The sequence below is a fragment of the Cupressus sempervirens genome, chromosome 6 (assembly GCF_028749045.1).
Source record: "Cupressus sempervirens isolate cs-2001-9-10 chromosome 6, ASM2874904v1, whole genome shotgun sequence".
Lineage (NCBI taxonomy): Eukaryota > Viridiplantae > Streptophyta > Pinopsida > Cupressales > Cupressaceae > Cupressus > Cupressus sempervirens.
Window position 1 is genome coordinate 84,632,045 of NC_143123.1, and position 25,362 is coordinate 84,657,406.

General features: G+C 38.4%; 2 protein-coding genes across 3 annotated transcripts in view; one reads left to right on the forward strand and one right to left on the reverse strand.

The window, feature by feature from the left end:
• Positions 1-3,764: 3,764 nt before the first annotated feature.
• The window catches only part of LOC149551288 (Isochorismatase family protein), a 52,567-nt gene continuing 30,969 nt past the window's right edge, over positions 3,765-25,362 (reverse strand). Inside the window, exons 3-5 of one of the 2 annotated variants that reach the window (XM_089786845.1) lie at positions 24,216-24,450; positions 6,493-6,609; positions 3,765-4,319 (exon numbers count right to left, since the gene is read on the reverse strand). In XM_089786845.1, coding sequence (XP_089642971.1) covers positions 4,243-4,319; positions 6,493-6,609; positions 24,216-24,450 — 429 coding nt within the window. In that variant the 3' untranslated portion in view covers positions 3,765-4,242. Of the gene's footprint in view, positions 4,344-6,492; positions 6,610-24,215; positions 24,451-25,362 lie in introns of both variants that reach the window. The other variant, XM_089786844.1, reaches the window with a different exon arrangement.
• On the forward strand, positions 15,297-16,620 carry LOC149551289 (uncharacterized). The gene is made up of 3 exons (XM_089789653.1): positions 15,297-15,477; positions 15,603-15,790; positions 15,897-16,620. The coding sequence occupies exons 1-3, from the start codon at positions 15,308-15,310 to the stop codon at positions 16,511-16,513; spliced, it is 975 nt and encodes a 324-aa protein (XP_089645779.1). The 5' UTR covers positions 15,297-15,307; the 3' UTR covers positions 16,514-16,620.

The window sequence follows — 25,362 nt, forward strand, 5'->3', positions numbered from 1 at the left end:
AATGCAATTTTTGAAAAATCCTTGCACCAAACCAGAAAAGAACAACACCACTGAAAAGTTTAGGAAATTCTACCTAATTTCAAAAAAAATCGCACCTGAATCGAAGTCTGAATGTCCGAGTTATGGGCTCGCAAAGTCAGGCTACCAAAGTAAAAAGCAATCTGGAGAGGGGTTTGGCAGGAAAACTGCTATCTTAAATTTGACGGTCAAACGACCATTGTAGCAGTTCAAAATTGGTTAGGAATGATGGTCTGACGACCGTCAAATTTAACCTCGTGCCTAGGTGACATCAGCAAAAAATGGGCCCCTTGGTTGACGTGGCAGGGTGACTAGTCATCTGTATGCTTACATGGCACTCAGATTGTAGAAAAACTCGCAGTGTACACGTTGACATGGCAATCGTACGTGACAACTTATGTAGACGGTTGATGTGTCAATGTCCAGCTATCGATGATGTGGACTTGGTCCACGTGGCAAGCTCTCTAGCAGGTGACGTGTCACAAGGTTTTGTTGTCGCTAAGTTGTACGCGTGGCGCTATTTGTTTGTGTGTCACTCTGTCGTGAGCAATGTCAGAAAAGGACATCGGGATCAACTTTCGTCAGCAGGAGGTGGCATCCACCGGGAAAAAGGGTTGTAGGCCGAGTTTTGAATTTCGTCGCTGGGTTCACCAAACATGCGACGGTCGCAAAACTTTTGACGTCACCGGATTGTCCAAATGTGCGAGGGCTCGAAGTCTCAAAAGGTGGTGTCGGAAAACCCAAAATGTTGCACGGGCAATCAAAAACTGCCAAAGCGACGGGAAGAAAGGGTTGTCACAAACTTAGATGACTGTGTCGAGAAGACGTGCAAAAGCCAAAGCTAGAGGAAAAAATGTCGAGACTTGAACTTGTCGGAAAACACAACTTCGCGTGGTTGGAATATGCTTTATGCTGCCGACAATTGCAATCTTTAATCCCACATTCAAGGGTTGAATGCTTAGCGCATTGTTTATAAACAATACCGCCAAGAGTTTAAAACAAATATGATGCACGGCTGGTTGGGCTGCCAGTCCGGTAAGTTGAGGCCGCCGGGAGATAATTCGGCTGCCGGATTACTATGTACGGCCTTTGACTGTGATGCGCCCACCGATTAACAAAGTAATATTCCTTTGCGCAGGGTGCAGGGCCAAGATCTGACAGCCTAGTTCCTATACCAAAAAAAAAATCTTTGTTGGCTACCCAAAGGGCAAATTATTTTTCCAAAAATATTGTCGAAAAATACAGAGAAAAAATTATAGACCCAAAAAATAATAAAACAGATCTGCAAATGACTATACCCGAACTACAAATCAGGGCCTCCGAGTTTCGATTTGCAAAAAAAATTTGCTTCGCGATCAAATTTGGGCCAAAGTAGCCGAGTTTATAGTTGATTTTCACCGAATCAGTGTTACGGACGCAATGGCAAGGTTAGATCTGGCTCTAGATGCTCCCAATTTCTGCAGTACTCCGAATTCGGGTTGAGGTGTTGAAACAGCAATGGTCTCGAACGACTATGTGATGAGAAAATCTTCAAGCTCTAATACCATGTAAGAATTTGCCTTAGGGCAAAATTCCCCCAGGAACTAAGAACTCAAACACAAGCACAATTGTAGACCAGAAAGGGAAAGTATGATCAGAATGACTATATTTATTCAATATGTGTTGTTGAGAGTACACTAGGAGTGCCTGTATATAAAAGCCTCTAAGATACATCTAGAATGCCTCGTAATTAGCTACATGATAAGTCATACAACTAGGCACATGTCCACCAGATATGGGTTATCCTCCATTAAGTACGAAAGTAAGTGCAATGATGAGAAGATAAGCCTATAAGGGTTTAACACACAAATCAATGTTGTAGACAACGTGTGTTAAAAAGGGAGTGTGAATAACTGTGTTGTCTACATGACAACTCAGTGAATGATGCAAACTCCAGTATTGTAGACACCATGTGCTGAATTAGAGTTGCGTACTTCTGTGTTGTCAACACAACAACTCAAAAAGGTGCACAAACTCCTAAGTGTCTCACAAAATAAAATAATAAAATAATGCATTAACCTAAATAAACTTAAGTGTAAATAGTAAATACGTATTTACACCAACAGAGACAAATACAACCAATTGAAGACCAAGAGTCACAACTTAGAATTCCACAAAGATGTCCCTCTTGGGATTTGAGCCAGGGTCTCCACAATGAGAACTCATTGTTTCAACCAACTAAGCTAAACCCCTTGGACATGCATCGACCATATTTTGTAAAAACTAGCGTTGCAAATAGTTAAGTGCTTTCAAACTATTTGGAGTGTTTCAGCCCTTCAATGCTAAGCATATCAATGCGGCCACATCAGTTGTACGCTAGCGTGCACAAAGTCAATTGCTTTGCATATATCTACGGAGAAAGCATTTATTTATCCACTTATGTACTTGCTCCAGTCACTGTTTTAAGTATAATTTTGGATAACAACCAATCTATTCATACATGTTTGCAGTGCTTATGTCGACAAATTTATAGGATTAAATGACTGCTGACTCAAATTTGGGCTAGCAAGTGAGCTAAGCAAAAAATCTTAGGCAAGGAAACATCACATTATGATATTTAAAACGAAGTTCAAAACTCAGACTTGGCTCTGACAGGCACTTAGCCAAATTTCAGCAAACAAAAAAGTCATATAAATACATAAAACTGATTTGTACAATGCATGAGACACAGAGTAAATTTATAGAACATCCAAGTCTACTCTAATCATAGAAGCGTTACTTGATGTTGGCATTGCCTTGGCAAACCAAAATATAAATGAGTTTCTGTTACAGAGGAATTTACTAGAAGACTAAAAACTGCTGATTTTTTCTTAATATATGGGAAAAGGACTGTTTTTATGTTGAAGCCAAATAAAAAGGGAAACTCTACTTTTCCATCCACTGCCCAAAAGATTTTGTCTTTCTCTTTATAAACCTCAACTTTTGGGGATATAGAGGTGCAGCTCCTGGCAGGTTCAAGGGGCATTGACCCTTGTGCAGGTCTGGGTGCAGCTAATTTTCCACAATTTTATTGCCTTTAACTGTCTATAAATCCTTTCAATCAATTGACACCACTTAGAACCTAATAACTGAAGAGGACAGGGTCTGCAAATGTCTTTTGAGTGGCTGAGACTTCATAGAACACTTTGATGTTTCAAACAAGGTATGCTAGCCTGTTTTTGTGGTGAAGATTATTTCTTTCTTTCTAGAAAGAAATTTAAAATATATGAAGGTTAAAGCAAATATATGCTAATGCACAAAATTCATGTAAGATTTCTGAATCCTGGCTCTCCTGCAACGGTTGCATCAAGCTTGCAAATATAGCATCCACTGTGTAATATCCAATCACAAATCTATAGATAGAAGTAAAATAAAATGTTTCTGTTAATTTCTATCCCAAATCTGTAAAATGGCTTTAGGAAACTCTCCAATACGAAAGTCAGAAATAATATGAATTGCATGCTACTAAACATGCTACAGCTCTGCCCTGCAAGTCAGCTGCTCAATTAACATATTTGTTATTACAAAAATGAATTTCAGTATGTCCACAGCCATACCACTGTGATCCTCCATGCCATTGAATTATAGAGTACCAGACATGACCTGGAGGAAATATCTCAACTTTGACATATCACTGGTAAATGACAGGAAAACTGACTTTACTCAGCCTAACCTGATTACTGCAAATTTATTCTTTCACAGAAGAAGCGTATATAACTTTAGTCATGTGGTAAAACTTTAACAGAGTTGCAACTCAATAAGAGTCTCATGAAATGTTGATATTTACAGTAAAACATGAATATAACAGAGCTGTGAAGTAATGATGGATGATAAGTTATGTACTGGAGTTTACTACTACTTGTTTGAACATAATTTAGTAGTCAATAGAAGAGCATACATTTGAAATCTTAGCAAATCCCACAGGTATTCATTTTTGCAAATATAAATGGATTCAACTGTGTTTTAAACTCTTTTATTTCAGATGTTTTGGCCCTTGGCTATTAAATCCTAAACCTGTCTTCAGAGATTTTGATCTTTTCTAAAGGAAAACAATAAAAATCCAGCATCCAGCTGACCATTGAGTTTTATTTGTCTCCAAAGACCTTCTCATTTATGAAAAGCCCATCACCTAGAATTACCAATCATACTTTTTGGGTGCCAAATTCTTTACCACCTGCGGTCCATGACCCATGACTCAGTAGTTGATCATTGCACATCCTTCCCACTCCATGCATATAATGTTGGTGTTTGGACTCCCACGTTGCACATATCGATCAGATTTGCTGTCAGATATAAGAAAACTTCGACTGAATGCTTGTAACACGAAGTCAAACATATCATATGAGAACAAAAATATTCACGAGGGCAACAATTAGAGAAAAATCAATTAACTAGCAAATGAGAAAACAAATCAAAGTTGAATATGTTTCTTGAACTCGATTGTAGTGACACTTGCCACAAAATCAAAACTCATGTTGATTTGAGTTGTAATATAACCATATAGCAAGTTATTTTTCAGTCCTGATTCCATTGTTTCCATACATGAAAATGGATCATGAAACTCTTTTCTTTTTCATTATTTTGAGTAAAGAATTGTCTGTTATTTTAAGTCATAAACTTTTTCTGATATAAAAACTGTCTAGATTGACCAAAAAGAATTCTGAATAATTAACTTCAGAAATATACTAAAAAGGCAAGTGGAACAAGTAAAGTAGCTATCTGATACCCTGTTGTTCATATAACATGAAATGTTCAATGCAAAAGAGTGATGGTAATTTCTCTTGGCAATTAACTGAGAATCATAAGCAATTTCATCAGTGAGAGGGACCAGATTTCATTGGTAAGAGAAAATAATTTATGGAAAATATCCCCTTCCATACTCCTATGGGAATTATGGAAAGAACAGAATACAAGAATTTTTTGTAATGAAAAGATGGATCTAATATTTTTTGAGATAGCTAAAAATAATCTCAGAAACTCATATAAGGAGGAAGGGTCATTTTCAGACTGGGATGCAGATATGCATAAAAATTGGTTTAAACTAATTAACCCACCAATGATATACACAATATCCAACAAGATTGACAAAAAATGAATGTAAATGGGAACCTCCTCGTGCAGGATGCTTCTCGAGGTAATCCAGGTCCAGCAAGCTTAGAATGTATTATTTGTTCAGATAACGGATCATGCCTAACTAAACGCACCAAACCTTTAGGAGTAATGTCTAATAACTCAGCTGAATTAGAGGTCCTGATAGAAGGCTTAACTCTAAGTAGAGAGATAGGTATTTAAAAGAAAAATTATCGAAGGAGACTCGCAAATTATCCTAAATGCACTAAGAAAAAGAAAGACCCCAAACTGGATCCTTAACTCTAAACTTGAATATGCCCTAGCAATAGTTGATCAATTCGAAGAAATGATCATAAAACATATTTATAGGGAAGGAAATAGAGAAGCAAATAATCTCACTAACAAAGGAGCAAATGGAGAAGAGATTCTAATAAGACAGGCTAATATGATAAGTTAGACATTTGTCCTTGTAGCGAAATTGGTTTAGAACTTTTACTGTCAAAATAAACATGTTAAATTTAATTTATATTATGGAAGTTTAATGTTAATAAGCGACATATTTTCGGTTATTCAAAACTTTCTTTATATACCATTTGATTTTAAAACTAAATAAGAGATAAGTTTCAATTTGATCATGAAGCATACTTCTAACAACTTGATCATAGCCAAGTTTAATTTTCAGGTTATATTCACAAGAAAGTATCAAGAGCAATATTATAAATTTGGAAATTAAAAACAATCACTAAAATTGGATAAATCACTCTGAGATATTTATTTTAGGGCAACACCAAGGATACCTATCCATCTCTGATCTTTGGTACCCAATTGAGATGGTCTTTTAAATCTAAACACAATCTTGGGCCTCATGGCCTTTTACCTATCCAAAAATAAAAATAAAACTGTCTAGATTTGCCAAAAAGAATTCTGAATAATTAACTTCAGAAATATACTCAAAGGCAAGTGGAACAAGTAAAGTAGCTATATGATACCCTGCTGTTCATATAACATGAAATGTTCAATGCAAAAGAGTGTGATGGTAACTAAATATATATAAACATTTTAGTTTGGGAAAGCAAAAATAGATCTCTGAGGTTTATTGTGATGAGAAGGGAGATCCTTCGTTTCTCTTGGCAATTAACTTAGAATCATAACCAATTTCATTACTGAGGGGCCAAATTCCATCGGTAGGAGAAATCAAATAGACATAATTGAAATGAACATTAATATGCAAAACCATGTAATCGAAACACACCTTGAGCTGCAGCACATGACATTTTTACAGCTCAAAATAGCTTTGAATAAAAGATGAAAGAGCTTGCCCAATGTATTTCAAAGCGTAAAATGTTATAAAGAAATATTTAGCAGTATGCTTTTTGAAAGGCACACCTGTATGTACTTCAGGTGTCTTTGCAGCAGTTGCGTCACTTAGAACTATAACAGGATTATAATCAAGTGCAACAGCATCAAACACAGTCTGCCTGATACAATTTGGCGTCTGTACACCTGCAGCGACAATTTTAAAAAATGTAAATTTCCAATGATTTAATCACAGATGGATACAAGAAATAAAAACTAAAATACCAAGCATTGTACATAAAAACTTCTCTTAAAAAATCAATTGAACAAATTTATTATCATGCCAACATCATGACCATAAAATCCAAAAGTAGCGTCCAACCAACAAAATGAATTCAGCCACAAAAAGGGAAAAAGGAGAAAAATACAACTGTAAGATTCAATTTTGACAGAAAACCTAAGTTACCAATTCAGGATAGGGGACCGGTGTGGATACGATAACCCGGTACGGGGATTCATGAAAAAAAAAATTCATTATGGTTCATATGGGTTCATGCGTGTGTGTGTGTGCATTATATATACCAAATTATAAGAGAAACATACATAATTTTTAAACTAGATCATTTCAAAGTATGAATCTATGATACTTGTTCATTGATCAATGTCAAACGTCAAAGATAAACATTAAAAATTTAAATACTTGAAATGTCAAATCTTCTTTGTGGAAGGTATTTGGCACTCCACAACCGAATACTATCACCTCACTTCAGACTGGCAAGACGGAGAGAGCAAAATGAGAGAGGAAAAGTGAAAAAAAGGTCTCTTTGGAGGCTTCATAATGGGACATTTTAGGGTTAGAACAAAAGAGATTTTTTATACTGTTTTTGAACCAACTTTTGAATTGGACGCCATGGGTCTGCACAGGTCCCTGCTCAGTCCACCTGGGTTTCTGCTGGGTACGGGCAAGGTCCGTGCCCAGCCCTGGCCCACAGACCCGTGAGGACCCACAGAGCTGGGCACAGACCCTGCCCAGACCCAGCACGAACCATTTCACGAACCTGAACCCAATTTGACTGTCCAGGGTTCTCACCAAAAAACAATTCAAAATAAGAAAATTCAAACTAAAGGACCCTTTGGTGCTACAACTCATCCACATGTATCTGTAAAGATGGTACAAGAGAACCAAACAAAGCTTAGAAAAGAGATCCCATTTTGATGGCTTGATACAAAAAAAAATCTTATGGTGGATGCAGTCTTACTAAGAACACCATGGATGCTGCAATAGCCAACCTTCATGTAGAATGGTCTCAAACCCTATCCACTAACGAGGTATCACATAACATGTGAAGGTTTTTGGTGTAGAAGTGTAGAAAGAAAGCATCAACTAACTTCAGCCCAAAAGAGTTTTGAAATTTAATTTTCTTCGACATTTCCTCCTGCTCCAGACTCAAAAGGGGGTAAAGCCATACCAAGCATCCCAGATTGCAAACATTTTCTTATAGCACCAGTAGCATAATAAATCCTAGACACTAAACTTAGCATGCAACATTTGTAGCTTATATCAAAACCCAAGTAGCAAAAATGATGATTGAATGGATGCTCAATAATGGAAGATTATGATGGATAAATTAAGAGTGCTTGATCTAATAAAGGAAAACCAAAGGAACCTAATAATACAACAAGATAAGATAAGATGATATTAATGTCCAACAAAAGACCAACAAAAGGTCTATGGGACTGGAGGATTACATCAATGAGGCTGACAGCAGCAGGAGCACACAAAGGTGTCCAAAAATAAATACAAACAACAACAAGAGAAAGCAAACAAAAAAACTAGAAAGGAGGCCAAGAGAGAGACTAGGAGTCCTTTCTAGGCGAAAATAAGTCAGTCACTAAATGATATGTATGCCGATGAGTAAAGGCCCTGCTCTGTTTGTGGCCCCTCACAGAGGAGTGTCGCTGGTGCAAATAGCCAGTCCAAGACTTGCTCAAGATATCTTGAGAGTCTCAGATAATTAAACAACACAGACCTTTTCTAAATTTAATATTGCATTATGCTTATCCAGTAATGTATGTTAAGAATTATTATGTTAACTAGCTAAAATCATACCCCAAATGATCTACAGAAAACAGAAATTGACAAACCATATAAAGGAAAAAGAAACAAGCATCAATGTTTACACAGCAGAAATTCATAACTGGAAAACTCCAGCATAAAGCAAGGCTAGAAGTTCTGTTTTCTGCCAACACCAAGCCAATTGCAGAAGAATTGCTCACTATAAGAGCAAGAAACACTAGGGCTGCACTCTTTGATGACTTCCAATGCCTCAAACTCTGCTCTGCAAGCTGAACTACAACAAACCTCTCTTCATGTTGAATGCTGCATTATCCTATAGAAAGAACCCTTTACAACATTTGAAACATGCATTTCATGCACAAAAGATGCTAAATTATCAGGTTGAACAAGAAATGCTAACACAATTACAAAACTAAAATGTATGTAAAACATGCTCTTAGCCTAGGAGGACAAGTCAAGAAGGTGTATGAGTCCCTTTGGATGTGCTGCCTGGCCAAACAAATTGCCTTGCTAAACTTTCAGGTCATCACCATTTTGGAAATTAATGTTTTGATAATTTATCATTATGTGCATCATTTTTTAGCTCTGCAACTTCCACCATGACCCCAGAGGTCCCTTGATGCCTCAGGTATATTGTTGGGGTACTTAAGGTTTGATGATGCAGAGTTGGATATATATATTTGATGAGGTTTCTAGATTTCACCACGTCTCTTAATGTGTTCTTAGTCTTGAGTTGATTTTTTCAATATTTAATGTTGTTTTTTGAGACTTGTTTAATGCAATACAAATATACGTATACAAATACCAATCCGTTTTAAATCGCAAGTATCAACAAGGCCACTGAAAAACAAGAAACTAAAGCAGCCCATGCTCAGTATCCAGGATATATCAGTGTTTGTAAAACACAATGTACAAATTGCAAAGAATATTAAGGACAAAATAAGAGAATGCTTAGCCTAACAAGAAAATAACAATATAGAGGGTGCCTGTTTGGAGAATTCCAAAGGATCATTGAAGCCATTCAGATGACAAGGAACCGAAGTGATCCAGTATTGAGCATTCTAAATCTACCAGTAACTACTTGACCAATATAATCAACACTGAGCAACATGGCCTGAGGATCATTCATATAGAAAAATGTTAAGTGTATATAGGCTATCCTTAAGTGTCACTGAAGGCATATATCAGAAAATGTCCAAAAGCTGTCTGCATGTTTATAATACAAATAATGCTTAGAAACTAGGCCAAAGGTAAACCCAGAATATGGAAGAAGATTGAAGATGATACGAATAATAACAATAATTCAGGATGGAAATGAAGAAGTTTAGTTAGAACATTATGTTGGAATGTGAGGTTGATGGTTTTCATTTGGTTGTCATTGATGTTGACATGGTTGTCATTAGTGTCAACATCCTTATCCCAACCTCTGGTAGTTCGTTGGTGCATTGGTGGTTGTAAACCGTTTGGTTTTAAGCAGTTGAGGTGTATTGGTTGGCTACGCATTAATTACCTTTCTCACCGATAACTTGTGCTTCACATATTGTTGACCATTGGTGAGCATTAATTGTTTTAAAATTCATGCCTCGTTGATTGTTTGGATCATCTTGGTGATTGCATGGATCTTATGTTTTGGGTCAATTATTTGTGAAGCGTGTGGATGATTTGGTCCCAGCAGTTTTTCCTAGCGTGCTCATCATATCCATTGGCACTGAAGATCATGGCAGCAAGTTGGTGTGCTCCAGGATGTTGGAAATCTAAGAAGAATAATTGAGAGGGGAGGAGTGAATCAATTACCACAAAAATAAATTTTTAATCCCTTACATGTCAATATAAATCAAAACTGAACTCTGATGCAACTCGGTAGACATGAGAAAAATGTTGTAACTCGGTAAACACTGAAATAGCTCGGCAAATTCTTAACATGAAAATCTTAAGCTATTATCTGTGATTGATGTTGCTTTAACTTAGTTGCAAACACATGTAAGAAATAGCATGAACACAATTGACACCAAGATTTTAAAGTGGAAACCCAATTTGGGAAAAACCACTAATTGCAACTAGTTACTGATTTTCACTCTTCTGAATTGAGCCCTATTAGGAGCCAACTCTATTAAAGGTTACAAAACACACTGTTAGGTGTGACCCTGTTAGAGGATTTAATCACCCTATTAGGAGTGGCCTTGTTAGAGATCTTTAGACAATTCAATAGAAATGCCACCTTGTTAGAGGATTTACAAATAGTTGTTAAGCCAACTCTGTTAAGAGATTTAAATCATTGCTACAATGGTTAGAGAGTAACAATGAGATAACTTGTTTTCTAATGCAACTGAATTGCTGATTACAGATCTCAATTCTGATTTATATACTTGATCCTTTGAAAGATCCTTGATGGATGCCCTTGCTGATCTGCTGTAGTTTTATAATTAATAAATTATATTTGTTTACCGTACTAGTAAAGAAATCAACTCATAGACAACAGATACGAACAACAGAACTTCTTATTTTATTCGCATATGCCAAACAGTACACTATGCTCCAATGATGATTACAATGCTTCCCGAAAGGGGTATAAATACTTTTCCGAAGAACCTTCCCGAAGGCATCCGTTGGCCACATACCATGTCGGCTACAATAATATCTTTTCGAAGGGACCCATTGGCTACATAACAAAAACCTTTTCGAAGGGACCCATCAGCTGATACACAATTTCTACTGACAACATCATCCCCCCTAAAAGAAAAAGTCGTCTCCGGACGACAATTACAAACAAAATACATTAACAGAGTAACTAAAACAAAAAAATCTGCTTCTGTCTCCTCAAGCTGACCTTGACAACCACGCGTGCTGCTTTCTCTGCTTCCAATGCTGGGTCCACTGAGCTAAGTGTCGCTGTACTGCCTTCTGGATGACCCACTCCTTCCGAGCTCTCTGTGCATCCACCAAGACAGCCTCTCGGCCAACACCTACTCCCAGTGCCTCTGGTACACAGACACTCCATACCTACAGCAGCTTCAAGTCTTCTCAACTAGTCACATTTCATGACTGATATCCGCAACCACTGGGGGTCCAGGGGGCAACACCCCCGGCGAGGTCAAGGGGCAATGCCCCTCGCCACCAAGACCAAATTAGCACTTCGAAACCCACACAAAACTGCATGAAACACACTATTTCTGTCATTTTCTGCCGATTCTACACTCTTTCTGGCAATCACTAATGCTTCCCCTTCCCTTTGGTATCCTCTGTTACTCATTCTAAGCATGCTTGATTTGTCGACTTTTTTTTTGTTTTTTTTTTCAGAAAACCTCCTGCCACCCTCTGCCATGTTACGCCAAATAACCTACAATAACATGCAAAAGCCGTATGCCCAAACCTGTAGAATCCATACGCCACATTATGCAAAAACCCTGCACCACAATATGCAAAATCCGTACGACAAATCCCTTCAAAAAAAACGTTACACCAAAATATGCTAATGCTACACTGAAAAATCCGTACACCAAGGCGTATGTCGAGTGCTGAGAATGGAAGCCGTATGCCAAATTTGGATTCAATGTCTTCTTCAAAATCCGTATGACCAACTATATGAATTTCTCCTTCATCTCCGTACACTAAAGGGAACTCGCCAAAATCCGTATGTTGAAGAGAACTCTCAAAATCCGTACGCCGTACACAGACTTGTTTCCTGTGTTACAATCTTGAAATCTATACGGTGACTTTACCATAGAAATCCGTACATTGGCTGCTTTAGAAAATTCGTACGATGACCATGTTGGAAAATCCGTACGATGGCTATTTTAAAAAAATCCACACTAAGACTCCCAAATTCCGTACAGCAAATAAAATATACATGAGGAAATCCGTATGGCAAGCTTTTTAACAAAGTCGTACGGTAACTTACCCTTAGAATCCGTACGATGACTGGCTCCCAAATCCGTGCATAGCCCTGCAAAGAAATTCCAAATTTGTACGGTGCCTATCTGAGTGCATCTGAGAAATCCGTATGGTTACACTGCATCTAAAAAGTCCGTACGGTGACAGGGACTCAAAAGATGTACGGTGATTGCATAAAACCCGTACATAGCCTACCTGCTAAACACCATACGGTAGCCTTTTAAAACCCGTACACTGCATCTTCATTAGAAAATCCATACGATGAGCAATTACAAGTCGTACAATGACTTTAGAAAAGTCGTATGGTTACCTGAGACCATAGATGTGAGTATCGCCGATTAATCGGCGATACAAGATAAAATCGCGATTTTTTGGGGCCGGCGATTTAGTCGCCCCAAAAATCGCGATTTTTTTTTGTAGATTTTTTCCAAAAAATCGCAGATTAATTGCCTAAAAAATCGCCTAAAAATCGCAATTTTTTGCAAAAAAATCGCCCGCGCCCGGTAGTCACATAAAGTGACGAAAAAACACGTTTTTTCATTATGTTTTTACATTGCTTAGGGTGTTTTGGAGAGGAGAGGATAGAGAAAGAGTTCTTGGCAAGAAATAGGCAGAATCAAGTGCATTTGGAGGCCTTTTGATTCGATTTCTTCGTTACTAGGTAAGTGATTTGAATCTTTGTTTTTTGTTTTTGCAAGAGATTGTATTTCTTTTTCTTGCATGTAAATGGATAAAAATACATTCCTAATTAGTTAGGAATGCATTTGATGAATGTAAGCAAGATTAAATGCATTCATTTGCATTTTTTTCCATTCTAGATCGAATTTATGCTAAAAATTTGCCCTTTTAAAAAAAAATTGAAACCCTAGCAGCTAGTTTGTTTGAATGTTATTTGGATTTCAATTTATTGGTGTTGTTATTGGAATGTTGCTTGAATTCTTTGTTTAACTGTTAACTTTGATCTTGTTATAATTTATTTATAGTTTTTTTTTTAAATTTGTATGTGTAGGCAGCCCGCAGCAGTTTTAAATGGCAGACAAATGGCCATTGACTCCATGCCCCTCAGGCTACATTGGCACCAGGCCAAAGAATGCGAGGTGCCAAAGAATGCGAGAGATCAAGCATGGAAATATGCCTATGAAGCACCTGATGAACCAACCAAAGTGATTTGCATTCAATGTGAAAAAGTAATATCCGGGGGCATTTACCGGTTCAACTATCACATCGCAGGGATCTCAAAACATCGAATCCTTGTGAGAATACAACAAAAGAAATAAAAAGGTTTGCAAATGCCTTGCTCGCAGCTGGAGAGCAAAAAAAATTGCAAAGAGAGCGGAATAAATTGCATGTCAGGGCAGCCATAGCAAAGACCCAGGGCAGTTTCGTTGATGTTCAGGAGGAGGAGGCAGCCATTGAGAGCATGGCTGGCTCTTATCGTGGGCCGCGTGTCCGCAAACAGAGTGTTTTTTCTTTCACGAGTTCCACTCCCACTCCCACTCCCACTCCTACACCTCCTAGCACTTCCGCACCATCAAGATCAGCAGGTGCTTCTGGGATAGGGAGCTATTTTGTGCCGAGGCACACACCTAGTGCACAACCTTCATTAGAGGCCACTAGATGGAATAAGGAGGTCCATGACCAGTTGGACAATGCACTAGCAGATTTCTGGGTTTTCAACAACCTTCCTATTAGTGTTGTTGACAGTCCCTATTGGGAGGCTTTGGCCACAGGGTTGACAGTTGCAGGAAAGGGGTACAAGTCCCCTTCTCGTTTTGTGTTGGGTAGCAGGTAAGCGAATAATTTTATTACACTCAATTTCCTTTTAATTTTTAACTTTTTACTTAGTTCTAAATTTTAATTAATTTATCTAGAAATTAGAATGTTGATTACTAAAGTCTAAATCAATTTTAAATTACTAAGAATCTAAGACATAACTAAATTTTGTTTTTGTAGGCTTATTGGAAATGTTGTTGAGAGGGCCAAAGCATTTGTTGAGGAACAGAAACAAGAATGGACAAAATTTGGTTGCACCATTCTTTCTGACGGGTGGACGGATGGGAAGAGCAGGACCATAATTAATTTTTTGGCCTGCTGTAATGATAATGTGGTGTTCCTGAAATCAATCGATGCCTCCAACAAGGTAAAAAATGCTCAGACATTAGCATTGATGTTGGAGAACATGGTCTTAGAGATTGGCATTGAAAATGTGGTGCAAATCATCACAGACAATGCTGTTGCATATGTATCAGCAGGTAAACCGTAATTTTATGTTGCATGTGCATTGTGAATTTCACAACAAGAATTTTTAATAGTTTGATATATTTGAAAAGTTGGAAACTAATTAGTATTTGCTTTTACAATTGGCAGGAAAACTCCTACAGCAGAGGCACCCCACTCTCTCTTGGACCCCGTGTGCAGCACATGTCCTTGACATTCTTTTGGAGGACATGGGCAAACTTGAGTGGGTCACTCCAATTGTGGAGGATGCAAGGCGGGTGACAAAATACATATACAATCACCCATGGGTCCTTAGCCTGATGAGAGAGCACACTGATGACAAAGAAATTGTCAGGCCTGCCGTCACAAGGTTTGCAATGATTTTTTTGACATTGCAAAGCATTCTCGATAATTTGGCTTCTTTGAAGCAAATGTTTGTTTCCAAAAAATGGCTTGCTTCCACATTTTCAAAGAAGAGTGAAGGAGAGAATGTTGTGCGGATTGTGTTTGATAAATATTTTGAAGATAAGGCTGATGAAATAGTAAAGGTAACTACAAAACTTTAAGTTTTAGTTTACACTTAACAACTTTATAACATACTAAGTTTGTAACTCAAGTAAATAATAATTTTGTAACTTGTCAACTAATTTCAAATTTATATTGCAGGTGTCTGAGCCTTTAGTCGGAGTTTTGCGTTTGGTTCATGGAGACCAAACGCCAATGGGTGAACTATATGAGGCCATGGACAAGGCCAAAGAATCTGTCAAAAATTACTACAAGGGGGAAAGCATCAAATATGAACCCATTTGGCAGATCATTGATAGAAGGTGGAATAATCAGCTTCACCAACCCATTCATGCAGCAGGATATTTCCTCAACCCACGTTTTAGGTATACTGTAAGCTCATTCTTACTCAAATTTAAGTTAACGAAGACTTGAGTTCATTTTGCTTTCGTAGGGTGTTGGGTGTGTACTAAAATTGGAAGACTTATTTGTTTTTGGTTTTTGGTTTTAGGGCTGATGGTACATATGCAGATCCTGATGGAGAGGTCATCAGAGGCCTAAGTGAGTGCGTCGAAAAGATGGTAACCAGCGAGGAAACAAGAGATAAAATCATCGCTGAGCAAGAGATCTTCACTTCAACAGGAGGCAAGGTGTTCTCCACTTCTCTCTGCAAGAGAGCAAGGCTTACACAAACCCCAGGTAATACATTTGCAAACTTCTGAATCTCAAATGCTAAATTAATATTTATGTTTCATTTTTTGTTGTCTATTAGTATTTTCTAACTTGTACAATTTTTGTGATGCAGTGGCTTGGTGGACCACTTGGGGTGCAAGCACTCCAAATCTTGCAAAATTTGCTCTCAGAATCCTATCACAGCCTTGTAGCGCATCACATTGTGAGCGCAACTGGAGTTTGTTTGAGGCCATCCACACAAAAAAGAGAAACAGGTTGTCCCAAAAGAGGATGAATGACATGGTCTATGTGCAATATAATCTTAAATTGCGCATGAAAAAGGCGCAACAAGATCCTCCTGGGCCAATCGATTTGGATGAGATAGATCCTTATTATGATTGGACGGCACAGGAGCAGGCTCCCTTATTTACACAGGAGGACATCTCCAATTTGGAGAGGGAGGCCGCGGAGGAGGCTGCGGAGGAGGAAGGGGGTGGAACTGGATATGACATCGATTTGGATGACATCGAGGAGGGCGATGATGAGGATGATGACATTGAGCTTACTGCAAAGGACCTTGACATCTTGCGCGCAGCGAATGTGGAGATACCGACATCTAGTTCTATAGCTACACCATCTCCTACATTGGCACAGACACAGACACGGGCACAAACCCTGCGGGCTTCTAGTTCTAGAGCTTTACCCTCTCCCGCACTCGCTAGTAAAGTGACTGGGAAGAGGAAGATGTAGTCCTGTATTTGACATTTGTACTTATTTGTAGTCATGTTGATGTGCTTATTTGAACTCTTTACATTTGACACTTTATTTATGAGAATACTTCTCATGTGTTGTGAACTTGTTAGTTGTTAGTAATTTACTAATTTACAACTTGTCACTACTTACTTGTTAGTAATTTACCGATTAATAACTCTTTTTGCATTGATATATATCTAAACATGATTGTTTCTTATGTATTGTTAGTAATTAAGTCATTAGATGCAAAAAAACATTGAATTCTGTAAAAAAATCGCATTTTTTTATTAAAATTTAGTGGTTTTTTAGTTCCCGATTTTTCCCAATTTTTCCCGATTAAACTTTTTCAAGCCTAGGCAATTAATCTCCTCAGGCGATTTTTACATCAATGCCTGAGACATCCGTACGGTGACTTCTCACACTTATTTCAATTTTATTTTTAAAATTTTTTTTCTTTTTATTTTTATTTTTTTTAAATCTCACTTTTGGAACAATTATGTACAATATTTACATATATACAGTACTTACAATCTTTTCTCAGTTGTTCGTCCACGGGGGTGCGTTATTTCTTCCATGGTAGACATTCAACTTCGACCAATTCATTGCGTCGGCCACTTCCTTTTCGTCTAGTGTCGATAACTTCATCACTCCATTATCACCAACTTTCCGTATCTTGTATGGTCCTACCTATTTGACGTTAAACTTCCCGAGTTTGATCTCATTCCAACTATCGTACTTCAACACCCACTATCCAAGTTGAAACCTGTTCAATTTCAAGTGTCTATCATGCAATCGTCACTCATCAAGTTTATTTAGGATACATGATCTCTCCATCCGATTTTCCATATCGCCCGGTTTGTTTCCGAAGCTCGGTACCATGGACTCTATCAGCTACCCCTTCTGGCTGTCAATAACACGTCCACTCCGTACTGCTGCAACTTTTATTAAACCCTTCCGCTTTGTTTCCTGTGCGGACCATATGATGTGTCTTCCTTGCTGCTGGCACCTTTCTGCTATATCTGTGGTTTGACGTAATACTTTCTTCTTGCGCGGTCGTACAGTAGAATCTTTCCTCCTTTTGAGTTCGTATTGTATGTTCTTTCCTTCAGCTTCAGTCATACCCGCGTTTCCTTCTTCGGCTTCTATGTGTTGCTTCGAACATTCATTTCCTTCCTCGGCTTCTCTGTGTTCCTTCGGACATTCATTTCCTCTGTCGGCTTCTCTGTGTTCCTTCGGACATTCATTTCTTTCTTTCTTACCTTCGTCAACTCTTAATATATTACAGCTCGAAAAGAGTTCGTAGTCCTCTATCTGCCAACGATAAAGACCGTTCACCGAATCCAGATCGTCGTCTATCAATCCTCCTCCCAACCGCAGGACTCCCTCCTGATCTGGTTCCATATTTTGCCTCCTTTCATCATCTTCTTCGAAATCTAATGATAGAGCTTCTTCCCCGACCATTTGAGTGTGTAGATCGATGACATACTTCCGCCCTTTGCTTTCAAGTGATAAAGTATTTTTCTTCCAATCGTGCTTCGCCTTGGCTTGTATCAGCCACCCCCGGCCTAAAATGGCATCATATCCTCTCTGCTTCAATGGGATCACGACGAAGTCCAACAGGAATGGTTGTGTTCCAATCATTACTAGTTGCACTGTGAGTATTCCCAATGGCTTGATTCCATGTTGATTGGTTGTTAACAACTGGAAGGTAGGTGGCCACAATGTCGACTGTCCCAACTTTTTTCGGGTATCCTCTAGTAGCACATTGACACCAGACCCTCCGTCCACGATCGTGTCTATTAGTACAGTCCCTAGAATGCTCATTTTGACAACCGCCGGATAGCGTCCGAATGAAAGAGCTAACAGCATCGGGTCTTCTGCACTTGCGCCCCCTTGTTTCTCCTTTTCTTGCTCTACTGGTTGCTTAGCAATTGGAACTATATTCGTGAGTGTCGTATGAAGTTGAGGCATAATGAGCAACAAATCATTTATCCTGACCAGTACCTCAGCTTGCAATATTTGTCGTACAATGTTTTGTTCTGCGCAATTTCGTACGGAGGTACTAGGTGTGTCCTTCAGTTGTGTCATTTCTATCTGCGTTGCTCTTTGGATCTCTGTCCGTGCCTCCTCCAGTCTCTTCTTTTCCTCTGTCGGATCGGGGTATAGCTTCACCTGCTTCTGAGTGATCGCTAGAACTTCTTCCTCGTCCATCCCGACGATAATCAAGTTTACTGTAGACTTCGGGCACGTAGCATCGTCATGATCGCCAGGTCCACACCATCGGCATAGCAACTTCAGTGTGTTTGTCGTTGTGCACTCTCGGGCAAAGTGACCCCACAGATTGCATGTGCGGCATTAAACTATTGGCCGACCATTCGCATCATACTGAATTCGACTCCTTCCGCCATTATTGTTGTTGCCGCTATTGTTATTATTTTGCCCTTTGCTATTATTCCTGTACCCACCCGAAGTGGCACCATCAATGTTTGCATTTTCGTTCCCTCCTAATGTGGAAGCTTCCTGTGTTAGGAACACTTACTACGGTGTTCTTGTTTTCGAATTGAAAGGGCATTCCTTTACCAAGTGTCCCATAATCTGGCAAATCTCACAAAATTGATCTTTTGGGTAGGATCCCTTCGTATGGCCTTCTTTCTTGCACTCTGTACACCATAGGTCATTGCCCTTAGTCTCCTTGTTCATGTTTTTGAACTCTTTCATCATCCGAAGCATGTTCTTCAAAAGAAAACAGACTTTCTTGCTGCTGCCTTCATCGTCGCTGCTATCTTCTCCTGAAGGCTCATCGTCATCTGAATCGGATGAGCTGGTCTTCTTCTTCTTTGTCTTCTGTTCACTTTCGAGGTTCAATGCTTGATTGTATGCTTCAGTATATGTCGATGGTGGCACGATCTTCATCTTTTTTCGCAGCTTCGGGTGAAGGCCTTTAATGAACCATCTTTTCTGGAGCCCATCTGCCAGCTTACTCTCCATTTTACTGATTAAGTCCTTCAACCTCCTAGTGAAGACTCGTACTGTTTCATTCTTCTTCTGCTTGGTATTGAATATCTCATTGACGATCTCATTATCATCGCACAATATTTGAAATTCTGCACAAAACTCCTTAATGTTATCCCAGGTGTTTAATTTCTGCAGATCTGTGTCAGTAAACCAATCAACCGCAACACCCCGTAGGGTGGCTGGAAACTATCGGACCCATTCATTCGCATCTGTTATGCCATTCGCTCTCCAGATCGTTTCACATGTTTTACAATGTCGAATGGGATCAACTGCTTCATCACCATCAAATTTAGGCAACTTTTCTTTCGGACCTGCCATTATCACTGTATGTTGGGGGTTTTGTTGTGTACTTGCGCTGTTTTGCACTCCCGCGTTGTTTTGAGCACCCACACTGTTTTGAGCTCCTGCGCTGTTTTGAACACCCGCACTGTTTTGCACACCCGTGCTATTTGGTGAAGAAAAGGTTTCGTCAACCGAAGCTTTCCATTCCGGAAGTATATCTCAGACGAAGAGGTCACTCCACACTCGTGCTCCCTCGGCACTCCAAGTCGTGTGAGTCGATCTTCTTCCGTCAGGATCCTCTTCCCGTAGCATATGCAGGTTCAGAAACTCCTCCCTCACTTCTACCAAATCAAGCCATTGTCGAGTCTCCTTCAACAATCCTTCCACGCTCTTGTTTTCGTTGGCAATCTTCTAGAATCTTCTTCGGCGCTCTGCCTGCCATGCCAGAATTAGATTTTCCTGTGCAACGTGTATGTCATCCTTTTCCTTTAGCTTATTCTTATCTTTGTTCAACTGATTCAGCATTTAATCTTCATTTGCCTGACATCATACCAGGTCCATCGGGCAACGACGCCAAATGTTTACCGTACTGGGTAAAGAAATCAACTCATAGACAACAGATACGAACAGCAGAACTTCTTATTTTATTCACATATGCCAAACAGTACATTATGCTCCAATGACGATTACAATGCTTCCCGAAGGGGGTATAAATACTTTTCCAAGGAACCTTCCCAAAGGTATTTGTCGGCCACATACCATGTCGGCTACAATAATATCTTTTCGAAGGGACCCGTCGGCTAATACACAATTTCTACCAACAACAATATTTTCCTGTGACTTCTTTGATGGTCTTTGAGAATAGACAGAAGTTGCAGAAGGCTTTTGTTTTGTTTTTGTTTTGATAGTTTTCACAATAGTAATGAATAATGAACAATAAACATGAAAGGAGACTGAAAATAAATAAGAGCATAGAGCCAAATCAGAATTGCTATAAATCATACCAGGCAGATTTCTGATTTATAAAGCCCAATAATAAATCCAATGCAGTTCCAAGGAGCTTACATCTACTGCAAATGGCGGCCCTAAGACTGCAAGGATCACGTCCCAGCTGAAAGAATCAATCTGCAACGTTGAAACCATAAATCTGCAACCTGAATCCACAATAAACAATGGCGTACTCTATCCCTGATAGCAACTGATACCACTGAAAAATCCAATGCCAATAACTGCTGAGGGCTACGTCCCAGCCAATCCAGAACCTGGGGTTTGCGTCCCAGATAAAGAATTGCTCTCTCAGAGCCAATTCACAAAAACAAGTTTTTCAATATGCAAAAGATAATAAGAAATTAGGTCTCCATCTCCTTATATCCCCTTCTAACTATAAATCGAACCCTAAAGGGAAATTACACTTTGCCCTTTAAATAAAATATAATAAAATAACATTTTCCCAATTAAAGTCGTCCATGCTATAGGAAAAACATTACTTTATTAAAATTCCATATCTGAAGGCACCAAAAAGTCTACAGATGGTAAAAATCATGTATAATAATTTGAGACCTTTCCAACGAGCTATAACACATAGGTGTACCTAATCAACTGAAGCCAGAATCCCCTTATTACTCCAAAATGGTTTATATTATTAACCTTATTTTAATTTATTTTATCACCAACTTAGGAAATATTTAAATATATTAAAATATTTCTCAAATGGTCCCAAAAGGCTCAAAATGACCAATCAAACATGAATCTGACCTTGTCACCTGTCTGTGACTGATGCCGGACAAGATGGGTCAACTGGCAGTCCATCCCTAAAATCTAGGGATGCTCCTAAAAAGTAGGAGACAGCCCCAATCAACCAAAATTGAGTCCAATGACTCTCCCCTACTGTGTGCACCTCTAAGAGAACTGTCATTGACCTGGGATTTCCTCCTAAAAAATAGGAGATGCACTCAAGTCTCCAAAACGTTCACCAAGGTCTCCAAATGCCTCCTAGACCACTCCTAGTCAATCCCTACAAATTAGGAATCCCTCCTAAATTGTAGGAAACTGTTGTCTACTGCTCCAAACTACTTGGGAAGCTCATGCATGACTCTCAAAGCCCCTGATTTGGTTCCCTCTATGCTCTGCTAGCCTATGGGAACCAAATAATAGACCAACCCTGCTAGAAATGTTGTCACTAAGGAAGGGCAGAAATTGGGGACATGACATCCTTCCTGATCGAATGTAACTTTGCATCTCAATAAGGATATTTTGCTTATCCTTCTAATTCGCTTCCTCTAAGCATCATCAAATCTTCAATTATGTTCCACACATTCAATCCTCAACTTGACCTTATATATATCTTACACATTGTCAAGTCGGCTTGAATACAACTTAGAATAATTAATATTCATCTTCTTAGTCGGCTAGAACCAACAAAAAAAACTATTTAACTCAATACGCCAAAGCAAGAAATCCTTCATTAGCCGACCTTGCTCGGTAGATACTAACTCAAAGCAATTTTCCTATGTCAACCAAGTGAGCTCGGTTAACACTGCATATTCACAAAGTTTCATTGGTAATCGAGAAAGCTCGGTTAATACTGGTTCCATCCAACATTTCCTTCATTAACTGAGTGAGCTCGATTAACATTCAACCTCTGCAAATTTTCCTTTGTCGCCCAAGTGAACTTGGTAGACACTGTCTTTTGAACTAGGCAAACTCTAGAATGCTCGGCAGACACAGAAAACTGTCTTCAATGCCTGAGTGAGCTCGACATACACTGACTGGCAATGATATGACATTTTGTGTAACATCAAAGACAATACACAATTAATCAATTGTTTCCAACAGAGGATTGTTGTATTGCTCAAGGTGGCATGTCCCATCTTAAGTATGTTTTGGCCGACAAGTTTATGGCGAGAGTTTGGTATATATATTGATTCATTTCAAGTCTCCAAGTAAGCATGTAAGCAATCAAGTGCGTTCGTATCCAACCTTCCGAGGGATGATTAGAGGCCTTCTTCACTACATTTTGGGCCTTGGCATTTTGATTTTGTAGTTTGTACATGTTTTGATATATCAAGATTGAATATCATATCATGCTACTCAATGTAATCATCTTTATGATGAGATACTCATACTTCTGATAACTTTGACTATTATTATTTATAGATTAAAACTCTTCCATTTTCTGATTCGAGTATTTAAATTTTAATATTGATTGTTCAATGATCAATATTTAGTACAATGTTCAAGGATTTAGTAATTCTAATTTACTATTTTACTGTTTTACATCTTTATGTCTTATATTGTTACACATCTTTCCATAAGTAGCATTTTAAGTATCACATGTACAGTATATAGTATATTACCCCCACCCGACTCCCACCGTCATTCCCCCTCCCTCCCCAAATTGAAGCCCCTCTATTCCCCCTGTCCCCTAGGATGGTATAGCTATGGTACATACCCAATATTAACATTCAAAATTCAAATAGAAATTCAAGTAGTCATCTTGGTGGTGGTGTGGTTGCAGAATGGCAGAGGTGGGGAGACTTGGTACTCCAAGTACCCAATGCGGGGACATCTCAAGGACGGGTACTCCAAGGTTTGCGGTGGTATAAGTCCCCAGGTTCACTACATGTAACGAAATAAGTTACTAATCAGTTTCAAGTGAAGTTAGTTGGATAATTCTTTTTTGGTTGGTTAACAGTACTTTTATTTCATGGGAAATGGGAAATGGAAAACTGTTATTTCCATTGTGTGTTTGTCAAATATTTCTTTCCCTCAAGGTTTGGAAAGGGCGGGGGGGTTGCAAGTCCTCGGGTTTCACTGCATGTAACGATAAGTTAGCTAATCAGTTTCATGTGAACTTAGATGTATAATTCCTTTTTAGTTAGTTAATATTACTGTTATTTCATGGGAAATGGGAAATGGAAAACAGTTATTTCCACTGTGTTGGTCAAAGCATATTTCTTTCCCTCACAAGAGAATTTTAACTTCCAATCTTTTTTTGGGTAGTTATAGTTAGTATATTACAAAAATCCCTTCCAAAGATTATGTTATTGGAACAAAAACTAAGGGTATGATATCCAGTACTAAAAAGGACTTAAAATTCATATTGAAGTTTGTTCCCCTTCATCATTGGTACTACTTAGAAGAATTATTGTTCTACGCACTCTACTATAAGACTCGAGTGATTTCCAGAAATGCTCCCTAGAGTGTATTAATGATTGTTAAATATCTCTACATCCATGATCTATTACAGGTTGATATTGATCAATTTTGACATTAATTTGAGTGTTTACAAGCACAAATCCAAGAACCAATGTGTGAATCCAACATATATTAAACAACCTAATTATTAATCATTCAAAATATATATCATTTAGGTAATATCCACGCTTCATTCGCAGCTTACCAACAACAACAACACTTGTGATACCAGCACCTTGAAGAAGAGAGTGCAAATGTGTTGCAAAGAACGCACTGAACCTTGTTTTCACTAGTTTATAATCTCCTTCTTGAATCACTAGACCTTCAACTAGATCTGCCCCCTTGGTTCCCTTCGTGGTTGGTTTTTCCTTTCCCTCTCCATACAGGTGTCTTCTAAACAGTTCAACATCCCTTCCATATTTATCATGTTCACGGACCACCTGCATGGTGGTTTCAAAGATCTTTGAAATGTCAACAAATATCAAAGCAGCATCTAAAAAAAATGAAATCCAGAACTGTGAAGTATCTTCAATAAGCATCTGAGATTTTGATGTATTGGAATTAAAATATTAGAAAACTGAGAAGACAATGAAAACAATCAATAACATCTATATTTAGTGAAGTTTGCTATTTCTTTAGAACACGTCCTCAAAGATCTGACTTTTGCAACAGCAAAAAAATTGAAAGCCATCATAAATAGCTGCTAAAAGAAAATAAAGGTCTGTAGTCTATCTGTGATATCGTTTCATTGTCAAGCAAGTGTAAGATTTCTAATCATAAAATACAACCTGCTGACTTACAACCTTAAAAATAATTTATGTTTATTTAATACAAACAGCCATAAGAACCATGAATGATGTGATCTGTGAAAGAAGTTGTATATACCAATCAAGAAAGAAAGCACAAGAAGCCTAGGGATCTTCTAACATCATAAACCTTGACTAAAAGAAAACACAGAATTATTTTAACAAAGAAATTAATTTCACTTCCTAAAACATCTCAACATAACTAAAAGTTACAAGCATTAGCATCACTAAAGCTGCCCGATGTGTAAACCTATGCTAAGCAGCATTGAGAATCATAGTTGGAGTAGTCAAGTAAAAGTTATCACAGAGATGTGTAACAAGAATAGGGATGAATTGCTTATTTTTGCCCCTCTTATCTTTGCTTTCTGAATTGCTGACCTCCTGCTATTCAATTTGAAAATGAACTCCCCAATTTTCTCAACCATCCACTCATTTTCTCAACCAGTCCCTATTATTCTTGTGACAAAGTTGCCACTAAATACTTCTGTACTTGACCCAGATGTCATCATAAGCTTTACATTCCAAAATAAAGTGTTTTTCTGTTTC

Coding starts and splice junctions, on each gene's coding strand:
- LOC149551289 (XM_089789653.1), top strand. CDS start 15,308: ATGGGTGAACTATATGAGGCCATGGACAAGGCCAAAGAATCTGTCAAA. Junction 15,478..15,602: donor TTCCTCAACCCACGTTTTAG/GTATACTGTAAG, acceptor TTTTGGTTTTAG/GGCTGATGGTACATATGCAG. Junction 15,791..15,896: donor AAGGCTTACACAAACCCCAG/GTAATACATTTG, acceptor TTTGTGATGCAG/TGGCTTGGTGGACCACTTGG.